At 40.2% G+C, this 20,997-nt stretch overlaps 1 protein-coding gene across 1 annotated transcript in view; it reads right to left on the reverse strand.

Annotated features, from left to right (window-relative positions):
* The window catches only part of myt1la (myelin transcription factor 1-like, a), an 81,732-nt gene that overhangs the window by 12,384 nt on the left and 48,351 nt on the right, over window positions 1-20,997 (reverse strand). Inside the window, 5 exon segments of the mRNA XM_039782316.1 lie at window positions 6,522-6,746; window positions 8,410-8,427; window positions 10,696-10,988; window positions 16,256-16,476; window positions 17,052-17,162. Of these exon segments, the coding sequence (XP_039638250.1) occupies window positions 6,522-6,746; window positions 8,410-8,427; window positions 10,696-10,988; window positions 16,256-16,476; window positions 17,052-17,162 (868 nt within the window).

Genomic DNA, 20,997 nt, shown 5'->3' on the forward strand with positions numbered 1-20,997 from the left:
TGGAAGACAGATATTTTACACTTGTTAAGAAGTAGTTTGTCATTTCATCTTCTGGGGAACAGCTTTACTTTTTAAATTACTTTTTCCCTTAACCCCTAACGAGACATATGAGCGATCACCTCTTCTGTCGCATGGCTGAACAAGCACTTTTGTCGTAATTTAAGCCTTTTTAAGCCATTTAAAACTTTTAAAAGTCACTCAAACACAAGAAACTTCCTCTTTGTTCGCTGTTAAACTTTAGCAAAACACTGTTTTGGTGTATCGTGATGACATGTGTTTTGTAGCTTGTTTTTACTGCAACAATGCATGTTTGGTGGAAAGGTGTATTTATTCTTATAGGCAAGGAATTAATGACCATATAATGTAATTTTATGTATAAAGCATCATCTTTTGTTTAATGAAAAGGAATCTCTTCATTTTGATAACAAATTAATAAACTTATGATCTCGATCAGAGCTTAAACAATAAGTCCATCGACAGAACAAAATGAAATAATTCCAGTTCCCAGCTTCAACGTTGTGATGATTTGCTGCTTTTATTTATCTTACGTGATAATAAACAGAATCTTTTAGGATTTTGATTATTGGTCGGACTACACTGGGCCTAAGGTAATTATATTTTATAGGACATATGAAAATAAGTCAGTTGCAACCCTAATCACAATATAACAATGCCTTAAGAACTATGGCCATCAGCTTCTGTACGTTTCTGATTCAGACCAAAGAACCTACACAGGCTGTAAAAAGAAATGCATTCACTTTGAAATAAATATGCTGTTCAGTAAATAGAAAGGAGTCATTTGACAAATTATTATTATAGTTGGACAGTCTTGACAATCTCAAGAACCTGTTTTCTTTTCGTTGTTATATATGTATGTGTATGTACACCACCACCAGACCCCTCCGATCAGCCCATCGTGACATGTTGACTGTTCCCCGGTCATGGAAGAAAGAGGCCGGTGATATGGCGTTTTCTGTAGCGGCTCCTCTGCTCTGGAATAGCCTGCCAGAAGCCCTTAGACAGGCTGAGTCTGTGATGTTTTCAAGACGCGCCTTAAGACGCACTTTTATTCTCTGGCTTTTATGTTAGTTGCGTTTAACCGGTTTTCTTTCCTTTTTATTTTATATATATATAAAAAAAGAAATATATATATATATATATATATATATGTATATGTGTGTGTGTGTGTGTGTGTGTGTGTGTGTGTGTGTGTATGTATAATGGCATGCCGTTTAGGAAATTGTGTGTGTGTGTGTAGTTTGAATATATTGAATGAAACTCTGAATATATTGAATAATAGTCTGAATATATGGAATGAAACTCTGAATATATGGAATGAAAGTCTGAATATATTGAGTGAAAGTCTCAGTATATGGAATGAAAGTCTGAATATATTGAATAAAAGTCTGAATATATGGAGTAAAAGTTTGAATATATGGAATGAAAGTCTGAGTATATTGAATGAAAGTGTGAATATATGGAATGAACCATTAATATATGGAATGAAAGTGTGAATATATGGAATGAACCATTAATATATGGAATGGAAGTCTGAAAATATGGAATGAAAGTCTGAATATATAGAAAGTCTGAGTATAGTGAATGAAAGTCTGAATATATGGAATGAAAGCCTGAATATATGGAATGAAAGCCTGAATATATGGAATGAAAGCCTGAATATATAGAAAGTCTGAGTATAGTGAATGAAAGTCTGAATATATGGAATGAAAGTCTGAATATATGGAATGAAAGTCTGAATATATAGAAAGTCTGAGTATAGTGAATGAAAGTCTGAATATATGGAATGAAAGTCTGAATATATGGAATGAAAGCCTGAATATATGGAATGAAAGTCTGAATATATTGAATAAAAGTCTGAATATATGGAGTAAAAGTTTGAATATATGGAATGAACCATTAATATATGGAATTAAAGTCTGAAAATATGGAATGAAAGTCTGAATATATAGAAAGTCTGAGTATAGTGAATGAAAGTCTGAATATATGGAATGAAAGTCTGAATATATAGAAAGTCTGAGTATAGTGAATGAAAGTCTGAATATATGGAATGAAAGTCTGAATATATGGAATGAAAGTCTGAATATATTGAATAAAAGTCTGAATATATGGAGTAAAAGTCTGAATATATGGAGTAAAAGTTTGAATATATGGAGTAAAAGTCTGAATATATGGAGTAAAAGTTTGAATATATGGAATGAAAGTCTGAGTATATTGAATGAAAGTGTGAATATATGGAATGAACCATTAATATATGGAATGAAAGTCTGAAAATATGGAATGAAAGTCTGAATATATAGAAAGTCTGAGTATAGTGAATGAAAGTCTGAATATATGGAATGAAAGTCTGAAAATATGGAATGAAAGTCTGAATATATAGAAAGTCTGAGTATAGTGAATGAAAGTCTGAATATATGGAATGAAAGTCTGAATATATGGAATGAAAGTCTGAATATATGGAATGAAAGCCTGAATATATGGAATGAAAGTCTGAATATATTGAATAAAAGTCTGAATATATGGAGTAAAAGTCTGAATATATGGAGTAAAAGTTTGAATATATGGAATGAAAGTCTGAATATATTGAGTGAAAGTCTCAGTATATGGAATGAAAGTCTGAATATATTGAATAAAAGTCTGAATATATGGAGTAAAAGTTTGAATATATGGAATGAAAGTCTGAGTATATTGAATGAAAGTCTGAATATATAGAAAGTCTGAGTATAGTGAATGAAAGTCTGAATATATGGAATGAAAGTCTGAATATATGGAATGAAAGTCTGAATATATGGAATGAAAGTCTGAATATATGGAATAAATACTTCAGTGAGATATATCAGCTCCAGTTAACCACTTTAAAGTCCTGCTGCACCAGTTGGACTCAGTGAACAGAAGCCTCTGTGGCTGTGAGCACTGCAGTCTGCTCTGTAGTCCACACATCACACCTCCTCTGTCGGGAGCAGAAATCGTTCAGGACTGTCTGGAGAAAATCCCATCAGCTCCAGGCTCCGGTCTCCTCTGCAATGTCGTGCTTCATTAACAAACGCAATTACTCTCCTGATTAAAACCTTTCACTTCAGCGCTCCGAATCCAACGAGGCAAATGTAGCGATTTGCTGCATGGATTGCTCTGTGTGATATCAGATCTGCGAGGATTTTAAAGCGTGCAGATGATCTATCGTGTTTTACTTATGTATTAGTGGTGTAATTCAGCATTTTAATGCACCGTGCCCGAGCTCCTGAAGCGTTCATTCAGAGAGCTGCTGGGTGTGAGCAGAGCTGATGCAGTGCTGCGTTCAACCACATGAGAGCGCACCGAGCCTGCAGGAGAGAAACGGCTGCATCCATCCTATCAACCGGGGTTATTTATCAAGCTGGGAAAAGGAGAATTTAAAAATTAAGTTAAAAAATATAAAGAAAAACTCCTTTTGTTTGCTCCTAGAATAAATGCTTTCACATTTATTTTGTCTTATACATGCTCTGAAGTAAAACAAATAAAAATAAAAGGTCAAAGATAGCCTGTTAGGGTCTCAAATGTTCTGGAGTGATTGTAAAAAATGTCATTATTTTGAAGATATATATGTAGTAGTTTCAAAGTACTACTAGCAGCACAAAACTGATTTGGCTTGTCATACTAAATTCTAACTTGTTTATATTTGGATGGATTTGGATAGCTCTATTTATTAAAACCATGTATGTATTTGCAGAACAACATCACTGAGTAAAAATAAGTTTGTCCTATGCAAAGTAAATCTCTGGTTGTGTCTGAAATCACTCCATATTTGCAATATAGTGCACTGCATTTGACTTCCTCTATTTTATTTAAGTGTCTTTCTAGTTATGATGTAAATTATAATGGTTGATAGGTGTCCGAAATCTCAGTTCATTGCTCACTATTGAGTAAACAAGAGTCTTTATTATATAGGGAGTAGTGAATGAGTGAACACAGCTCTGTTCTCTGAGCAGGTTTGCACTTTGCTGTTAGTAATAAGAAATTCAATTGCATGAAAATCAGGGGCGGGTTAGGGGGCTCCAGCCCCCACTGTTTTCTCAAAAGCCCCGAATCTTTGAGGATTTTAAAATAACTTCAACTTTGTGTCATCCACCCTCAGTGTCTTTGACTTGACCGCCATTTATTCTGTAAACGCAACTAAAAGCAAGGTTTCAAGATTAGTAATTGCTGTTTAGTGGTGTGTTTAGTTAGGTCTCCCAAGAAAATCAATCAGACAGCTGCAGCTGATTCAGAACGCTGCTGCCCGAGTCCTCACTAACGCCAAGAAAGTGGATTGCATCACCCCAGTTCTGAAGTCTTTGCGCTGGCTTCCTGTGCCTTAAACAATTGATTTCAAAATAATTCTGTTGGTTCATAAAGCACTAAACGGTTTAGGGCCAAAATACATTTCTGATCCACCTCTCGGATCGTCTGGGACACGTCTGCTTTCCGTCCCCAGAATCAGAACTAAACAGGGGGAAGCAGCGTTCAGCTTTTACCACATATCTGGAACAAACTCCCAGAAAACTGCAGGTCCGCTGCAACTCTCACTTCTTTTAAATTAAGGCTGAAGACCTTTCTTTTTGATACTGCCTTTCTTTAAATAATTGTTCATTTCTTATAGTGCACTGTACTTTTATTCTCGTATTTCTCGCTTCAATGTTTTATGTAAAGCACTTTGAATTTCCCTGTTGCTGACATGTGCTATACAAATAAAGCTGCCTTGCCTTGCCTTTACATCCAATTCCTACCCTACCTGCGCTAAGTAACATAAGACAATTGATGTGTTCTGGTTTCAGAATGATGAAGACAGTTGGAGAACAATTAGCTACAAAACAGGATGTCGTCTTTACAGGATGATTCTTTTCCTCTGCAACTTTCATGTTTTTCCCAAATGATGTATATATTTTTGGGCATTTTATTATCATAAATGGCTTGAAAAATAGTGCAAATGCTGTAGCTGCCGTAAATGTAGCACTGCCTCCAAATGTTGACATCTGGCTTCGCCCCTGTTGAGAATGCGTCTTATTCTTCTCTTTCAGCGAAGAACTTTCTTAGTTTTTGTTTAGAACATTCTTAAATATAATTCTTTTGGGAGGTTTGATGAATACAAATCCTGATCTGATTCAGATAAGCTTCATGCTGCCTGATTGTTACTTATAGCATTTAAACTCCCTCTCTGCACTGGCTGTGACACATTTCCTTTAATATCAAAGTTTTTAAAACTTAATCAACATTTTCTCTTTTACAGCAACGGTCTTGGTCTTTTTTTAATATTATTATTTGGCTGCAGTGCTGAATGATTTCTATTTAGTGGCTCCAGGGTGAAGAATAACCACAAAAACCGTGCTGTGATGTACAACTTTGGCAAGCACCACCGTTCTGTGCAGTGTCCATGTCTTTGGTTAAGTAAAGTTGTACATACACACATACTGGACCTTTCCAGACTCACAAAATACCTCTAATGTATGTAAAGTGATGCAAAAATTATGCGTAGCAGCAACCAAAAGTACGCCCTCGCAAAATAAAGTCCACAACTTCTCTGTGGTGCTTTTCTGCTACGCATCATTGGACAATCATCCCTTTAAATGGCTTATAAAGCGCAATCATCTCTTAATCTATGCCTGCGCCCTTTAATATAAACTCCTTAAATCTCACAATTTCATGCCTCAAATTATCCTTTCTTGGCATGATTAGGGAACGGGCTGCCTAAATATTAAATTAGGTGGTTAAAGCCTTTAATCATAACTGTAAGGGCAGGGTGGAGCATGAGCAGCATTTAGAGCTTCAGTTGGGTCAGAAAATGATTCAATTTTTACAATTTCATATCACTTATTCAATGCATATACCGTACATTCATCTGCAAATGAAAAGTTTAAGGTGGTCGCCGAACTTTTGAACAGTTTAAACGGAATCTATTGTATAGAAATGACCCCAAGAATCTATTGATGTGTGCAAACATGACATGTCATCTACAAACTGCTGAGGTACTTTGGATATAAACTCACTGACGGATCAGCAGCAGCTCTTTGGCCTGTAAACTTTAAAGTTGTATGCTGATGTTGTTTCTGTGACGTTATTGTATATTGACAAATTCCGCCGGATGTCCGTCACCTTCTGCTTTCTATGTGTTGGCGTTCTAACCTCCGGCTGATTTGTGAGGACTATTGTTAACTGCTCCTCAGATCTCTGCAGGGTAAATCCAGACAGCTAGCTAGACTATCCGTCCAATCTGAGTTTTCTGTTGCACGACTAAAACTACTTTTAAACGTACACATGTTCCACCAAAACAAGTTCCTCCCAGGGGCTATTTTGCAGAGGCGCCATTGCCCCGTCCGATGATTAGCGGCACGCCCAAGACGATTGTGATTGGTTTAAAGAAATGCCAATAAACCAGAGCACGTTTTCCTCCCATCCCGGAATGCTATGTGGACTGGCCAGACCTTCCTCCTCAGCGCTGTGGAGGAAGGTCTGGCAATGCGAGAGTAATGTAACGTGGACCTTCCCGTTACCTCTTTGTGGTCCTGCTCGTCCCCCAGCCGTTTGATCTTGGTGTAGTTGACGGGCAGGTCCCAGCAGTCGGCGTCGCTCAGCTGGTAGCAGCGGCTGCTGAGCAGAGCCTGTCGCTGGGGCGACATCGGCTGCAGGGGGGTTAACACCGTCCCGCTGTCCTCCGGACCGCCGGGCTGACCGGCCACGTCCACCGCACCGCTGTCTTCCAGGTCGCCAACCGGACTCTGATGGAGAGAGGCAGGGTAAGGATCTGACGATCACTGGTGTGGCCTTAAACAAAATACAGTGCAATCCTGAGGGTCAGTGCATAAAAGCAACATTTTCTAAGTTGGTCACAATTCTTCATAAAGTCGCCACCAGCGGTCCACGGAAGCCATGCAAGTCGGACCTAAATGCCCAATGACAGGATGCAAGTTGCAGGTTGAGAGAAGAGTAGTATTTTTTTTAAATATAGATAATTTTTGGGGCATTTTAGGCCTTTAATTGACAGGACAGCTGAAGACATGAAAGGGGGAAGAGAGAGAGAGGGGGAATGACATGCAGCAAAGGGCCGCAGGTCAGAGTCGAACCCATTCCCGCTGCGTCGAGGAGTAAACCTCTATATATGGGCACCTGCTCTACCAACTGGGCTATCTGGGCGCCAAAGAGAAGAGTAGTTTGGAAAAAATATTGTTTGCGTTTTTCATGATTTTTGCAACAAATGCCCACCTAGCATGTTCTCAAAATTCTGAGAAACGGCGCTACCTAGTGGTCAATCCGCTACATATTTTGCCAACAGCATCAGGGGAACATGGGGAACTACTGAGTCGAGTATCGTGTTAATCAGAACTGTTGCCAAGATACGCAACACTTCTTGTTTTGACTGCCATCTACAAAAAGTTGTTCCTACAAAAAGTTGTGAATTTTTGGGATTATCAAAAAAACTTTTGATAACTTTTTATCATCAGCGTCCATCGAGTCTACATGCTAAGTTTCGTGCAGTTCAGAGTTACATTCTAGGAGGATTTCCAAAAGTATGTTTTGTATACAGTATATTGTTATATTGCTAATTGTTTAAGTTCTTTTTAAAAACAGCACCATCTAGTGGCCGATAGACGTCAAATTTTGCACACAGTCTCAGTGGACCATGAGGAACTTCTGAGTTGAGTTTTGTGTTAATCGGACTAACTATTGCCAAGATACACAACACTTCCTGTTTTGACTGCAACCTACAGGAAGTTGTTCCTCTATAACTTGAGCATTTTTTGGATTATCAAAATTCTTTTTGATAGGTTTTGTTCGTGAGGGTCCACTGAGTCTACATGCAAAATGTTGTGCTGATCAGACCTACAGTCTAGGAGGAGTTTGAAAAAGTAGTTTTCACATGTACATCCTACCAGCCATATGCACCCTCCCTCCAAATACCCACGTCTTTTTAAACTTCATGTCCCACGTTCAGTTTTCTGTTAAAAGTTTGACATCTCAAGATATGCGAGAATACCCTCATGGCCAGGTTTACAAGTCAGTCTACTCGTCAGTGCTAAACTGATCTTCAAGTATAAAATCGGTGAAAAATGTGCGTTTATGTTGCGTGTTAATGTTAAAAAAACAAACATTGGCTGAAATATTATCACTAGATTTTCTCTCTCCACTCTGAAATATCAATATCTGCCTAGAAATGTCAGTATCTGTCTGGGTGTCGTGCAAAAGTTTGATTTAGATCAATATCTGACTACCTGGTCCATATCTGGGTTCATATAATGGTGTTCATATTGAAGATTCCCAGATTCCAATTAACTGCCAGCATGAACGCACCCTTAAAGCATAATGTTCATTTTAATAAAACTTGGGTCGTGTTTTCATAGTTTAGTCTATCATTTCTATCAGTAATAATAACATTGTACTCACCAAGTTGACTGCTGAGATCTGGAAACATGGAAAACATGGGAAGAAACAGTTTAACCAGATTATCTAAACTACTTTATTCAGAGGTAAAACAGCAAATGTGCGCACATGAAGCGTTGGTAATAATCCCTCATTGAACAGGACCAGTATGTTTGTTAAGTAGTTCAAAGTTAAACCAAGATGTTAATCTGTAAACTGTGATAGATGCTTAAAATAGACATTTTGGGTCAAATTTGATTGCCGCTCGCCTTTGTTTTTTCTTCTAAATAAGTTTACAACCTGTCTGAACGTCTGACTGCTCGTGACCCATCTTTTTAGTGATTTCATCACGTTCCCAGATCTCAACTTTTAGGTTTTGTGGGTACATTGTTATCACTACTGATAGAAAAGATGGCCAAAACAATACAAAATAAGACTAAAGTTATAATAAACCTGAATTCTTCTATAAAAACTCGCCATGATGAGCATTAGTCAAACTTTTACCATCTAATTTTGAACACTTTATTCGATATCTTATATACAGTATATCCTATTCAGTGCTGTAATCAAGGCAACCTTTGTCGAGTCCGAGACCAGGACTAGTCGAGACCGAGTCAAGTCCGAGTCCAAATGAGAGACAGTCATATACCCGACGACCAATGTCAATGCCTGTTTCAGATGGATTTTGAATTAAACCAATTCCCATTTTATGAACAAGGGCACTTCATCAATGGTTTTGTTTTAAAGGAGAAAGTTACTTAATAAAAAAAAGCATATCTCTCAGTCGAGACCAACTAGAATATTTTGCGACAAGGGCATAGATTTTGTTTCAACATTAGGGCAACAAATTTTAAGCATCAAACACTTAATTTCCTGCATTTTGGTGAATTTATTTTTCTTCTGTTGTGTCTTTAACCCCCCAGTGTAGCACAAGTAGACACAGTTACTGTAGATCTCGACATTTCCGATCGCATTGAAGGCAGCTTCATTTACCGGAGAAAGAGAGAAAGAAAAGAGACAGAGCGACTGGGCTTTGTGCCACTGCAACACGAACGTGCACTGCACGGCCAATGGTACGTGTCTGGGATCGCCCTGCTTCCCACGCTAGCGGGCTCGCCATCTAGCCTGGTTGACACCAGACCTTTTTTGTTCCGGACATTACATTTTTTTCACTTTTAGTATTTTTCATTTGTCCTGCACCTGCCAGAAGGTGGGATATACATGACACCAGACCCCTCTCAGTTGTGGGTCTGGGGAAGGTTCATTCACAGCCCATTTCCAAAGGGGCGTCACCAACGGACGCCGCTCAAATGCCTCTGGGCGCAATTAGACAGACCTAAAACCAATCGGGGCGATGTACAAAATCTGCTTCAAACGTCTCTGCGCTAACTCAGCCTCTACGGTTGTGATTGGTGCCTCGATTTGGAAAAATTGGAAATGGGCTTGAATGGGCTCTTGGCCAGACTCAGATTTGCCGGAAGTTTGTCAGGGTTTTCCCAGGCTATTCGCCACCAGTTTCTCTTCAATGACCACTGACAAGCAAAGGAAACAAGCTCCACCCTCCTACAACGGCGATGGCTGCAGCTGATTGGATGAATGCATCACCTGGGGCTGGCTGTTCCTGTTTTTCCAAACAGACCATAATGGCGGCTTGTTCGGAATACAATCTCGTATTTTACGAAAATAGTTCACCGAAACGTGTTTCTGAAAACATTTTAACCGAGAAATAGGCCATGCAGTTGCTGAATCAGTCTTCATTTCAGTTAGCCAAAGGTCAGTTGAAAAGATTTTTGTCAGCTTTTGCGAGGCGTCGAGCCGATAAAGTTGGCTGAATTCAACTTTATGCAAATGAGGAGCAGGCGACTCAACGCCCCACTTCTCCAAAGTCCCTGCTTCCATGGAAATGAATGGGAAGCATTAAAATGACGCTGACAATGGACACAGACCATAAGATGGTATGTCTGAAATCTTTGGGAAACACATTTACAGTATACATGTTTAGAGCCCCCTGAATTGTTATTTGTACCTCATTTTTTGGAGTGGGTTGTCTTTCATATTTTTTGAGGGGGGGACAAATAAATCTCTTATAAATATTGGAGGGGATATCCCCTACATTACCCCCCAAAATCTACGCCTATGTTTTGGCCAAGTCCGAAACCAGACTCGAGTACTACAGCACTGATCCTATTCGTGTCAAAGTAACGTTCTGATAATTATTGTAATGTTTATTTTTGTTCCTGCCGTTGCGTTGCAAGTGTGACGTATGAATGTGTGATGAATGGTGTGTTTGTGCACACCGCCTCAGACTACCTGTGTCAGCAGGTCCTGGGGTTTCCCTCCCAGAGCGTGCGGGAGCTCCCTGCACCTGGTCGACAGGTTCAGGATGGCTGTGGCCGCCATGTGGGCCGCCTCCATGTCGTGGGTGTAGTCAAAGCTGCTTTTACTGCAGGTGCTGCTGGCGCTGCTTCCTCCTCCTCCTCCCCCTCCTCCTCCTCCGTCTCCTCTGCCGCCTCCAACTCCACAGCTCAGGCTGCTGCTGGTGCTGGGAGCGTAGCTGCTGGTCGTACTGCTGGCCGGGCTCGACGTCTTACAGTAGCGCTTAGCTAAGGGGAGGCGCACACACACACACACACACACACACACACACGTATGGTTGATTTGTTAGATCGGGGCTGGCGTTCAGCCAAACTGTGCAGCAGATGGATGAAAATTTTTAAAAAGAGCTTCTTGAAAATAAGCAACTAGACAGACTGATGAACAGAAAGGGAAAGTCAACAGTGAAGCCAACAGTGAATTTATCTACTAACAAGTATTGTGTGTGTATCACAGCCTGATATATTGTCCTTTTCTGTGCCATATAGTTTAGTTTTGCTTAATTGCATTTCTGTGTTATGCCAAACATTTTGGCCCATCCCACATGGGATTACAAGACACCACAAACTTATTGAGCAAACGTCTTCTGGTCGCATATACAAATCATTCAGAGAAATACATGAATACAAATATATATATATATATATATATATATATATGTGTGTCTGTATGTGTGTGTGTGTGTGTATATATATATATATATATATATATATATATACAAACACACAACAAATCCTCATCTGCAGTTCATCTCGATAAAGAGCTTTTTTCCTCTTCTCCCAGGCTTTCGCAAGATAACTGGCTAGTTTATATGTTTCACATGTGAACAGCCATCTCAGTCTTTGAGCATCATCCATATTTACCAAATCAATATCTGCTTTTATCTTACTGAACAAAAAAATCACGCTGTTCACAATGAAAAGGACGGTAGAAAACAAAATGGAACTCATTTTCTATATCATTCAAATAGGAAAGATCAGTTTTTCCTCTTCTAAATTAACATATCGGCCAGATCTCAACTGAGCACATAGAGATCTTTGCCTTTTTGACAAATTATATACAACATAATTCTCTGAGCAATATTCAGGTTTTATCATCACAAAAACACGCAATTTTGGCTTAGCCCATATATGGTCAGCCCACTGCTTTTTGTCTTTAGCAAACACAGATTCTTTAAACAAACCAATATTCAACTTTTCATTATTAAGAAACAACTCACCATAAATGAGCTCAATGATATAAACATCATTGAGCCAAACTGTTGCACTGAGTGAGATGTTCCTTCATTACCTAAACACTAGTCTATAGCACTATATCCAGGACGTTTAATTTTCGGCTGGATGTCCGTCCCCTTCCTCTATCTTTGTGTTGGCGTTCTATGGTTAGCTGCTCCTCAGATCTCTGCAGGGTAAATCCAGACAGCTAGACTATCTGTCCAATCTGAGTTTTCTGTTGCACGACTAAAACTACTTTTGAACGTACACATGTTCCACCAAAACAAGTTCCTTCCAGAGGCTATTTTGTAGCTGCACCGTAGCTCCGTCAGGCGTTTAGCGCCGCCCAAGACGACTGTGATTGGTTTAAAGAAATGCCAATAAACTAGAGCACGTTTTTCTCCCATCCCGGAATGCTGTGTGGACTAGCCAGACCTTCCTCCGCAGCGCTGTGGAGGTTACACAGGCTAATGCGAGACTACCTGAACACTAGTCAACATTTACAGGATATACGGCAGCGCTGGATGTCGCTTGCCTCTGTTCTCCTCGGGTAACAAGCTAGCAAGCTCTACACGCTTGGATGGAGCAACAAGGCAGGCCTGCTCGGTTCTTTCAGAAAATGATTGTAAAGATTTACAAAGAATATGTTTAGGGCATTTCCTCTCTAACTGGGACGTTTTGGGACCGATTGGTGGGATTGCTGTGGACGAAGTACACACGGTGATACGCTGGTAAGAGCCAATGAGGTTTAACCGTGTATCAGCTAATTTAAATATCTCACGTTACTGTATTGTGTCAACAGTTAACTTCATTTAATATTGTATTGGCGTTTTCTTTTGCGGAGTGCAAATGTTCCACCAAAACAAGATCCTTCCCGGGATTTTGCAAAGCCACCACCGCTGTGTCCGGAGCTTAGCACCGCCCAAAGACGATTGTGATTGGTTTAAAGAAATGCAAACAACCCATGGTGTTTTTTTCTCCTTTCCCAGAATGCATCTGTGGTGTAGCCAGACCTTTCTCCACAGCGCTGTGGAGATAGAGCTGGAAATGCGAGACTACCTATACACATACCCCGTCCTGCTGCCACAAATACTTACTAGAGCACCAAATGTGGATTAATCCGCTGCTGAAAATAGTCCCCAGCAAATACCTTTTCCTCCTGTTTCCTGTTTGTTTGATGAAAACTACAGTAACCAGCTGTTTTAGGAAATTCTGGACTATATCCGAATATCTAAAACTACATATTGTCGCTGTCAGGTGAAAACCTTGGATGTCCAAAACTGCTGTTTTTCAGGAAACGGAAAAAGGCTTTGAAAACATTTGAGCTATCTACCTCAGACGAAATCGCCTCGTTACTGTTTAAATATTTGTAAAACCCACAGACAGACGTAAAGGGTGACAAATAGCATTGATTTACGAAAAAAAAACGTTTCTGCCCAACAACGAGATAAAAAAATTTCAGTAGAATCAAATGGGTTTCAAGCCACAGACGAGAAGTCGGAAAGTAGCTAATGAAAGACGGACTGACACCTTTTTGGCTTTGCATTTTTCGTGAGATTAGTTGACAACAAGAATAATGTAGAATAACACCAGATGTGTTGTGTAGAAGAGGAGAGGAAAATAGAGGAAGCTGTAGGGACAAAGAAAAAGGGGAGAAAGACACAGCGATTGTGTGCTGGTGCGATGGTTGAATCGGGGCTCAGCAGGCTGGAGTGATGCTGATGGAGGGGAGGATGTTGGAAAAGGAGGGAGGGAGTCGTGACGGAGAGGGGAGCGCAGACACCTCGTCTAAAAAGCCTCCCTCTTGCCTGCGTCTCACTGATGGCTCCCAGCCAAAGAAGCAGGGCTCGCCTCCATTATCTCCCTCCCTCCCTCCCTCCCTTCCTCCATCCATCCATCCATCCATCTCTCTATCCACTGCTCAGAGGACACAGGCTCTTGGCTTGGCATTTCCATAACTCTGCTCTGCTCTCACTCTAGCCATGTGGAGAGGTGGAAAACACCAGCGTTTTCAGCGCTATAACAAAGAGAACTGTACTGTGTGTGCGTGTGTGTGTGCGTTATCAGGCTTTTGTTGTCAAGTACAAAATGTTCTCCCTACAATGGGGAAAATGAATGGAAATCCTCCATAGCGGGATCATTTTGCAGGTTTTATTCCCCTAAAAATGTCCACCTGTTTTTTGTTATGCTCATTTGGATATTTGTTTTTAAGAATTAAGAATAATAACACCATGAATTCAATTAAATGCTTTTTTTTGTTTGCCAGAGCTTGAGAATTTGGCATATCAATAAACAGAAAATGGGATCAAGAATTTGACAGATTTTTCAGATCAATAACGACACTGCGACGCCTCCTTGTTCTCGTTACTACACTGTAAAAATTATCAGGGTGGTTCTACTTAAAAATTTAAGTTCAACTGCTGCCTTAAAAATGTAGTAGAGTAAAGCCAACATTAAGAATAGTGTTGTTTCAACCCATAAAGTTAGATTATAGAATATGTTTAACTAATGATCATTTATTGTTTGAACTTGATACTGTGATTTAAAACAACTATCAATACTACACTGTCCACTCAAGGAAACTTGCTTCCTCTTGTCAAGCAAAAATACAATTGTATGCTATTTCAACTCACGAAGGTAAGTTAGAGAAGATGTTTAATTAATAATAATTTATTGTTAGAACTTGATACTGTAAGTTAAAACAACCATCTATCTTACATTGTATATTCAAGGAAACTTGCTTCTTTTTGTTAAACAAACAATACAATTTTACATTTAATTTCAACTAACTGTATTCATACCAATTGTCTTTTCAAGTTAGGTGTACTCATGTTTTTAAGGCAGCAATTGAACTTATACTTTCAACTTAAGCAGACTAATGTTTTTACTAAAAGATCACACACTGTAATAAATTTCATGGTAGTTTAACTTGGAAATGAAAGTTCACCTTCAGCCTTGAAAATCGAAGTTCACTCAACTTGAAGACTGCTTTTGTTTCAACTTAGAAATTAAAGTTAATGAGGGTGATGTAACTACAGTGTTCTAGTTTTGTTAAAGTTGTTATTTTAGTTGATTTAACTTTTAATTACTTAGTTTAACTTCATACTTTAAGTTAAAACAAATAAATTACTTTCTTTAATAATGCAAGAAACCTTCCTTGCCTAGTATAACAGACATACTTTTCTGCTTTATTACAACTCACGGTTTAAAGTTATAATAACATAACCACATTTATAGTGGAGATAATGTGGGTGCTTGGGTGCAGCCGGCCCAGCGCCCCATACAAAATAGGGGTCCCTCTAAAGCCTCTGATCGTGCGTCACTTGGGCTAGTGAAGTGTCACACCGCAGATTATTAGCTGAAGGAAGCCTATTACTGCTCAAAGTCTAATGCTGCAATACTCCAGCTCTTCTTATCAAACATAACAGTCACTTAACTCATGGTTACAAATGTAAACCAGCACAACAATGACAATTACCAGGCAACAAAACACTACATTCAAGCACACGTTTAATAAACGGAATTCAAACAAAATGCAAACAAATTGCAAACTTTTCAGCAAATTTTAACACAACTCTATTTACCGCCTTGCATCATGGGAATTGACCAGCCAATGAACCAATTGCACCTGACTGCAGTATGTAGATTGGGGTTGGGCTAAATGTGGGCGGAGCTGTTTGACTTTTGAAAAGTACTTTTCAAGTACATTTCAATATGAGAAGAGTGAAATGCCAAATTCACAATTCACAAGCCTTTGACAGGTACTCCCTCCTCCCACTAGTGCTTTGTTGTTTGCCACAACACTTGTTATATTTTAGTAGAAATTTGCATAGGCATACATCACTTATCTGTCCATGCTTTAACTATGCTGTGAAGACAGGTTATTTTAAAATCGAAAGGCAACCATTTTTTGTTGCAACACACACTTTTTTTTTCAACTGATAACTTACATACCCAAGTTCAATCAACACATACATATCTGATAAAAAATTTAAATAGTGGACCCAATGAATAAATGCAAGTTTAACTTTCAAAAACTCATAAAGTTGAGTTCAAAATCCAAAACTTGTATAAGCGTGTTCAGTTAAAAATAAGAAATAAGTGGACATAACTAAATGGGTCTGTACTTTTTTACAGTGTACTTGTTATTATTCTTCTTTTACTTCATTTCAAAATGTCCAGTATTTTACTGGACATGCAGCATCTCTGTGTTGTTGCCACCCACTATGACATACTTCCTTTCCACCAGGAAAACTCAACTCCTAAACAAAGGAGTTTCTCACCATCGTATCCCTTCGGGGAGGTGTCTCGCCCGTGGTGGGACTTGGTTGTCGGGCCTCTCTTCCCGTAGCCGCCATGCTGGCTGTCGTAGCCGCCGTAGTCGTAACTCGTCTTGGAGTATTTTTCCAGCTCTTTGGCCAGGTTGGAGCGCGGCGTGCTGGTGGGAACGTTGTTTTTGTAGCCGTACTGAGGAATCTCCAGCTGCTTGACGAAACACATTGGCCTGAAAGGAAACCAGAAGCAGAAGAGGGTCAGAGATTATGTTAACAAAATCGTATCGTGAACTTAAAAATCACGTGCATCGTTACATCCCCTACTTCCCAGACAACCCAGAAAGGGAACAAGGCTGAGTTCATGTGCTGGTGACTTCACTGCACCATTTGGCATCCTTTTATGTAAAAGACACACACGAATGAAATCTTAAGACATTTGCCAAAGCCGCTTTGTTTTATTGAACCTTTTAAAGGGGCGAGGCTGGACTGATTAACAGCTTTACTGCACTATTGAGCTTCCCCATTTCATTGAAGTTCACATGATCTGTAGCTGGAAGTGTGGGGACTGCACTGCACCATTCAGCATCCCTGATTTAAGAAGAAAAATGGTAAACGCAATCCACAGCTGTTTAACAAAACCCAAAAGCATCACGACGAGGCAGGCTTCAAGTTTTTGGAATATGTTTAGATTGAAATGCCTAATTAAAACATGAAAATTAGACGTTTCCATGCATGACAAAACAGATAATTATTATTCAGACACGTTATCTTAAAGCTGGTCTAACTCAACGTGAGTGGGTGGTACCTGAGAACGCGGTCTGACGTCTGATTGGTCTTACTGCCGCTGTCAGTCGGGAGGATCTTCTCGTGGACCTTCGCCATCTTCTCTGCCGCAGCGATGGGACAGCCCGACAGACTGGAGGAAGGAGGGAGGGAGGAAGGAGAGAGCGCACGGCCTGGTTACACACTGTACTGTCCACACACACACACACACACACACACACACACACACACACACACACACACACACAGCATCTGGCTGAAGAGCAGTTCAGCTGTCAGTAACAGCAGTTCAAAATGAATTATGGATTTAATACGGCCAATATGATGACTGCATCACTCTACTGACCGACGGTGTGTGACTGGTTAACTGACTCAAGGTTTGACTGGCTTACTGACTGAGGGTTTGACTTTGTTACTGACTAATGGTACGCGTCCATTGTCAGCGTCATTTCCCCCGCTTCCCATTCATTGTCTTAATGAGCAGGCGTGCAATGCATTCTGGTAGCGTCGCGGTGACTTTTCAAGAAGCGGGGCGTCTTTTTAAACCGACCGTTGTCGATCAGAAATGAAGACAGATTCAGCAGCTGCAGATTCATTTCTCGCAATGAAATGTTTTCAGAAACACATTCTGGTAAAATAAGAGATTGTATTCTTAAACAAGCCGCCATGTTGGTCTGTATTGAAAACCGGGAGCAGACAGCCCCACATCAAGCGTTCGTCCAATCAGCCATCGCGGTTGTAGGAGGGCGGAGTCCGTTTTCTCTGCTTTTCAGTGGTCAGTGAAGAGAAACTGATAACTGCTAGGGGGTGAGCCCACCAAGCGTCCAAGTCTGGGAAGCGGGGCGATCCTTTCCGTCAAAGAAACGCCACAGTGAACACGAATCATAACTGACTGGTTCACAAAGTCAAAGTTTGACTGATTGACAGACTGACTGACTGACTGACTGCTATATTAACTGACTAAATATTGACTAGTTTAGTAACAGAATCATTACAGATTCATTGACTAACACAGTGGTTCCCAAAGTGGGTTCCTTAACCCTGTCGTCCATGAACTTGTCATTCCGGGTCAAAATTGAAAAATTAGGTTTTCTTGGAACTTTTTCCGCTTTTATGCTTTTTTTTTTATACGTTTTTGTCCCTCTTTTCAACACTTTTTTTTAATTCATGGTCAATAAACCTAATAAAATGACATTATACCTCTTTTTTTTAGTTTGAAAAAAAGCAGATATTACGAATTATTTTGACTAATAGAATAGTTAAGATCAGAGGATGTTGAGTGAATCACAGACTGGTTTGAAAACATAAAAAAAAAAAAAAAACTTCCATGAAAAAAGTTAAAATTAAATAAAACAACCAAACTTCAATGGAAGTAATCATGAATCTTACCTGCGAAGAACATGGATGCATGGATGTATATGTTGTATGGGTTCCATACAACGTACATGCATGCATCCAAGTTATTTTGGGGCAATTTGGTTGTTAAGAAACCCATATTTCTGATATAAAAGACTTTGAAAAGGAGAGGACAACACAAGGGTTAAGGAAGTGCCAGGGGGTCCGAAGCACAAAGGGGAATCATTTATTTTTTACTTTAATTCCATCCATAAGTAACACGATGACAGAATGTGTAACCATTTTGGTCGTTGGTTTCATACACTTTCTGTAATAAAACATCTAAAATCAAAAATCCTATCAGAAGGGGGAGCCTGGGTACGAAATCTTATCAAGCGGGGCTCAGAGGTCGTTGACATGAAAACGTTTGAGAACCACTGACCTAACAGACTGGTTTACTAGTTCACTAACTGACTGTGTAAGAGCCAGTTAGCATTCAGGGCATAAATAGGAAGCAATCTTTGGTTCTACCCAGAAGCACAAACAGGTTTTGACCACACATACACACACACACACACAACACGGCACCACTACAGACCACATACACGCCACAGTCACGGTTTGTTTGGAAAAACCGTGAAGCTGTACTGGAAATAAATGGATCAAACAAGGGAAAATGTGCATCAATATTCAACCCGTGGTACAGCACCTCAGGGGCTTAAAGCTAGGGCTTATAGCCTCCACACACTGGTTATATACTGGCTTGCTTGTGCAGTGATTCTTTCTTAACTGCTCAACAACTAACTTACTGCGTAGTGACTGGTTAGGTCTATCATTTCTGACCGCCTGTTTACTCATTGGTTGACTCACAGCTGGAAGCAAAAAGCCTTGAGGGCTGCTGCACGCAAACTTTTATTTTCTCACTTCTCTTTAACACCGTGTTACTTCACACCAAATCCCAAAGACGAGCATAAGTAGGCAACACCCTCGGAATTTGTATCAAGTTTCTTTTCCGTTCCTTGTCAAGTGTAACCCCAGAGGCGGCTATGCAGATCACACAAGTCTTAATACTTTCCATCGCTTGCTGTATCTGCAATCATTGCTTTAATTAGAGTGCATTACTTTTATTTAGCAGCCGCTTCGGTCCCTAATTGACATTTACTCAACCTCCACAGGAACGAAGGCTAGAAGCTGCAAACGACTGCAAGTGCATTACTTCTAAACAAAGAAATACAAAAATCAAATGTCTGACAATAGACACTTGTGCTACGTTTACGGACATTTCAACCTTTCCGTTTTCAGAAAAGTGTTCGTTTATATGTACCTGTGTGTATATATGCCCTCAAGAGCACGCCAGACCTGTAGGTGGCGGTGTAACGAGAAGCTCAAGCCCACGTTAGCCAATCAGAATCCTGACAATAGCAACAACAGCAACCAATCACGTCCTCTTTCTCTCTCTCTCGGCTGCCTAAACCTCCGTTTGTCTCAGTTTACGTGCAAACGGAGATTTCCAAAATCTCCACTCTGGCTGGAGTTTTTAGAAATAATCGTTTTCTGTGATAAAAACGATTATTTTGGTGTAAATGAGAGGCCAAACCGCAGGAAAATATCTGCGTCTTCCCTTCGTGTAAACGGGGCCTTAGACAACAGTCTTTGTTGACCCAGGCTGAAATGTCCAATGGTTGGTTCAGCTCCTGAAAACTCATATGGCTCAACAAACAGACCGATAGTTTCGTGGTATTTCTGGTGGAGACAGTTCGCCCTAAATAAAGTTGATGACGTGCTGAATTCAGGGGAAAGGAGAAAACGGATTGTATTTAAAACTAAAACTTCCAGCTTCTCCCTCTTTCTGTCACTCCGGGCAATTCCTAATCACTTCATACACGGAGGGAATGAAATACTGTTTTTGACAACACACACACATTTTTAAGGATGGTAGGAGTGTGTGATGGATCAGCACGGCAGCGGCAGCGGCTGCTGCGGCTGCTATGAGAGCGTTTCCATGGCGACTGCCAGACATGAAAGCTGTGTGAGCTGGTAGCTAACAGTAGCTAAGCTAGCTAGCGCTTTGTTTCCTCTCCCAGTGGAGCTGTGCTACATAACACACCCTGCAGCCACGTCTGTGTGTGTGTGTGTGTGTGTGTGTGTGTGTGTGTGTGTGTGTGTGTGTGTGTGTGTGTGTGTGTGTGTGTGTGTGTGTGTGTGAGCTCCTCTGTCTGCCAGCACACGTGTGCTGCTGTCTGTGTGCTAATTTGTAAGTGTGTGTGATCCAATAAGACTGTGTGCATAAAACAGTGTGTGTCTGTGAATTGAGGCTCTACGTATGTGTGAGAAAATTAGTGTGAATCCTAATCACTTTACATAATCCAAAAGTGTGTGTGTGTGTGTGTGTGTGTGTGTGTGTGTGTGTGTGTGTGTGTGTGTGTGTGTGTGTGTGTGTGATGCTCTGCTCTGCCTGTTAAACAGCTGAACTGCTGCTGTGACGCAGACACACCTTCAGCTCAAACATGGCACCATTTAAATCCAAGCCCCTTTTCCCACATTCATCTAAACCCGGGGAATGTTCCAGCATTTCTACATGAAGGCAATAGAAACAGAGATAATTTTCTAGAAGGAAATTGGCAATTTGTGGA

Source organism: Perca fluviatilis, chromosome 18, assembly GCF_010015445.1.
Source record: "Perca fluviatilis chromosome 18, GENO_Pfluv_1.0, whole genome shotgun sequence".
Taxonomy (NCBI): domain Eukaryota; kingdom Metazoa; phylum Chordata; class Actinopteri; order Perciformes; family Percidae; genus Perca; species Perca fluviatilis.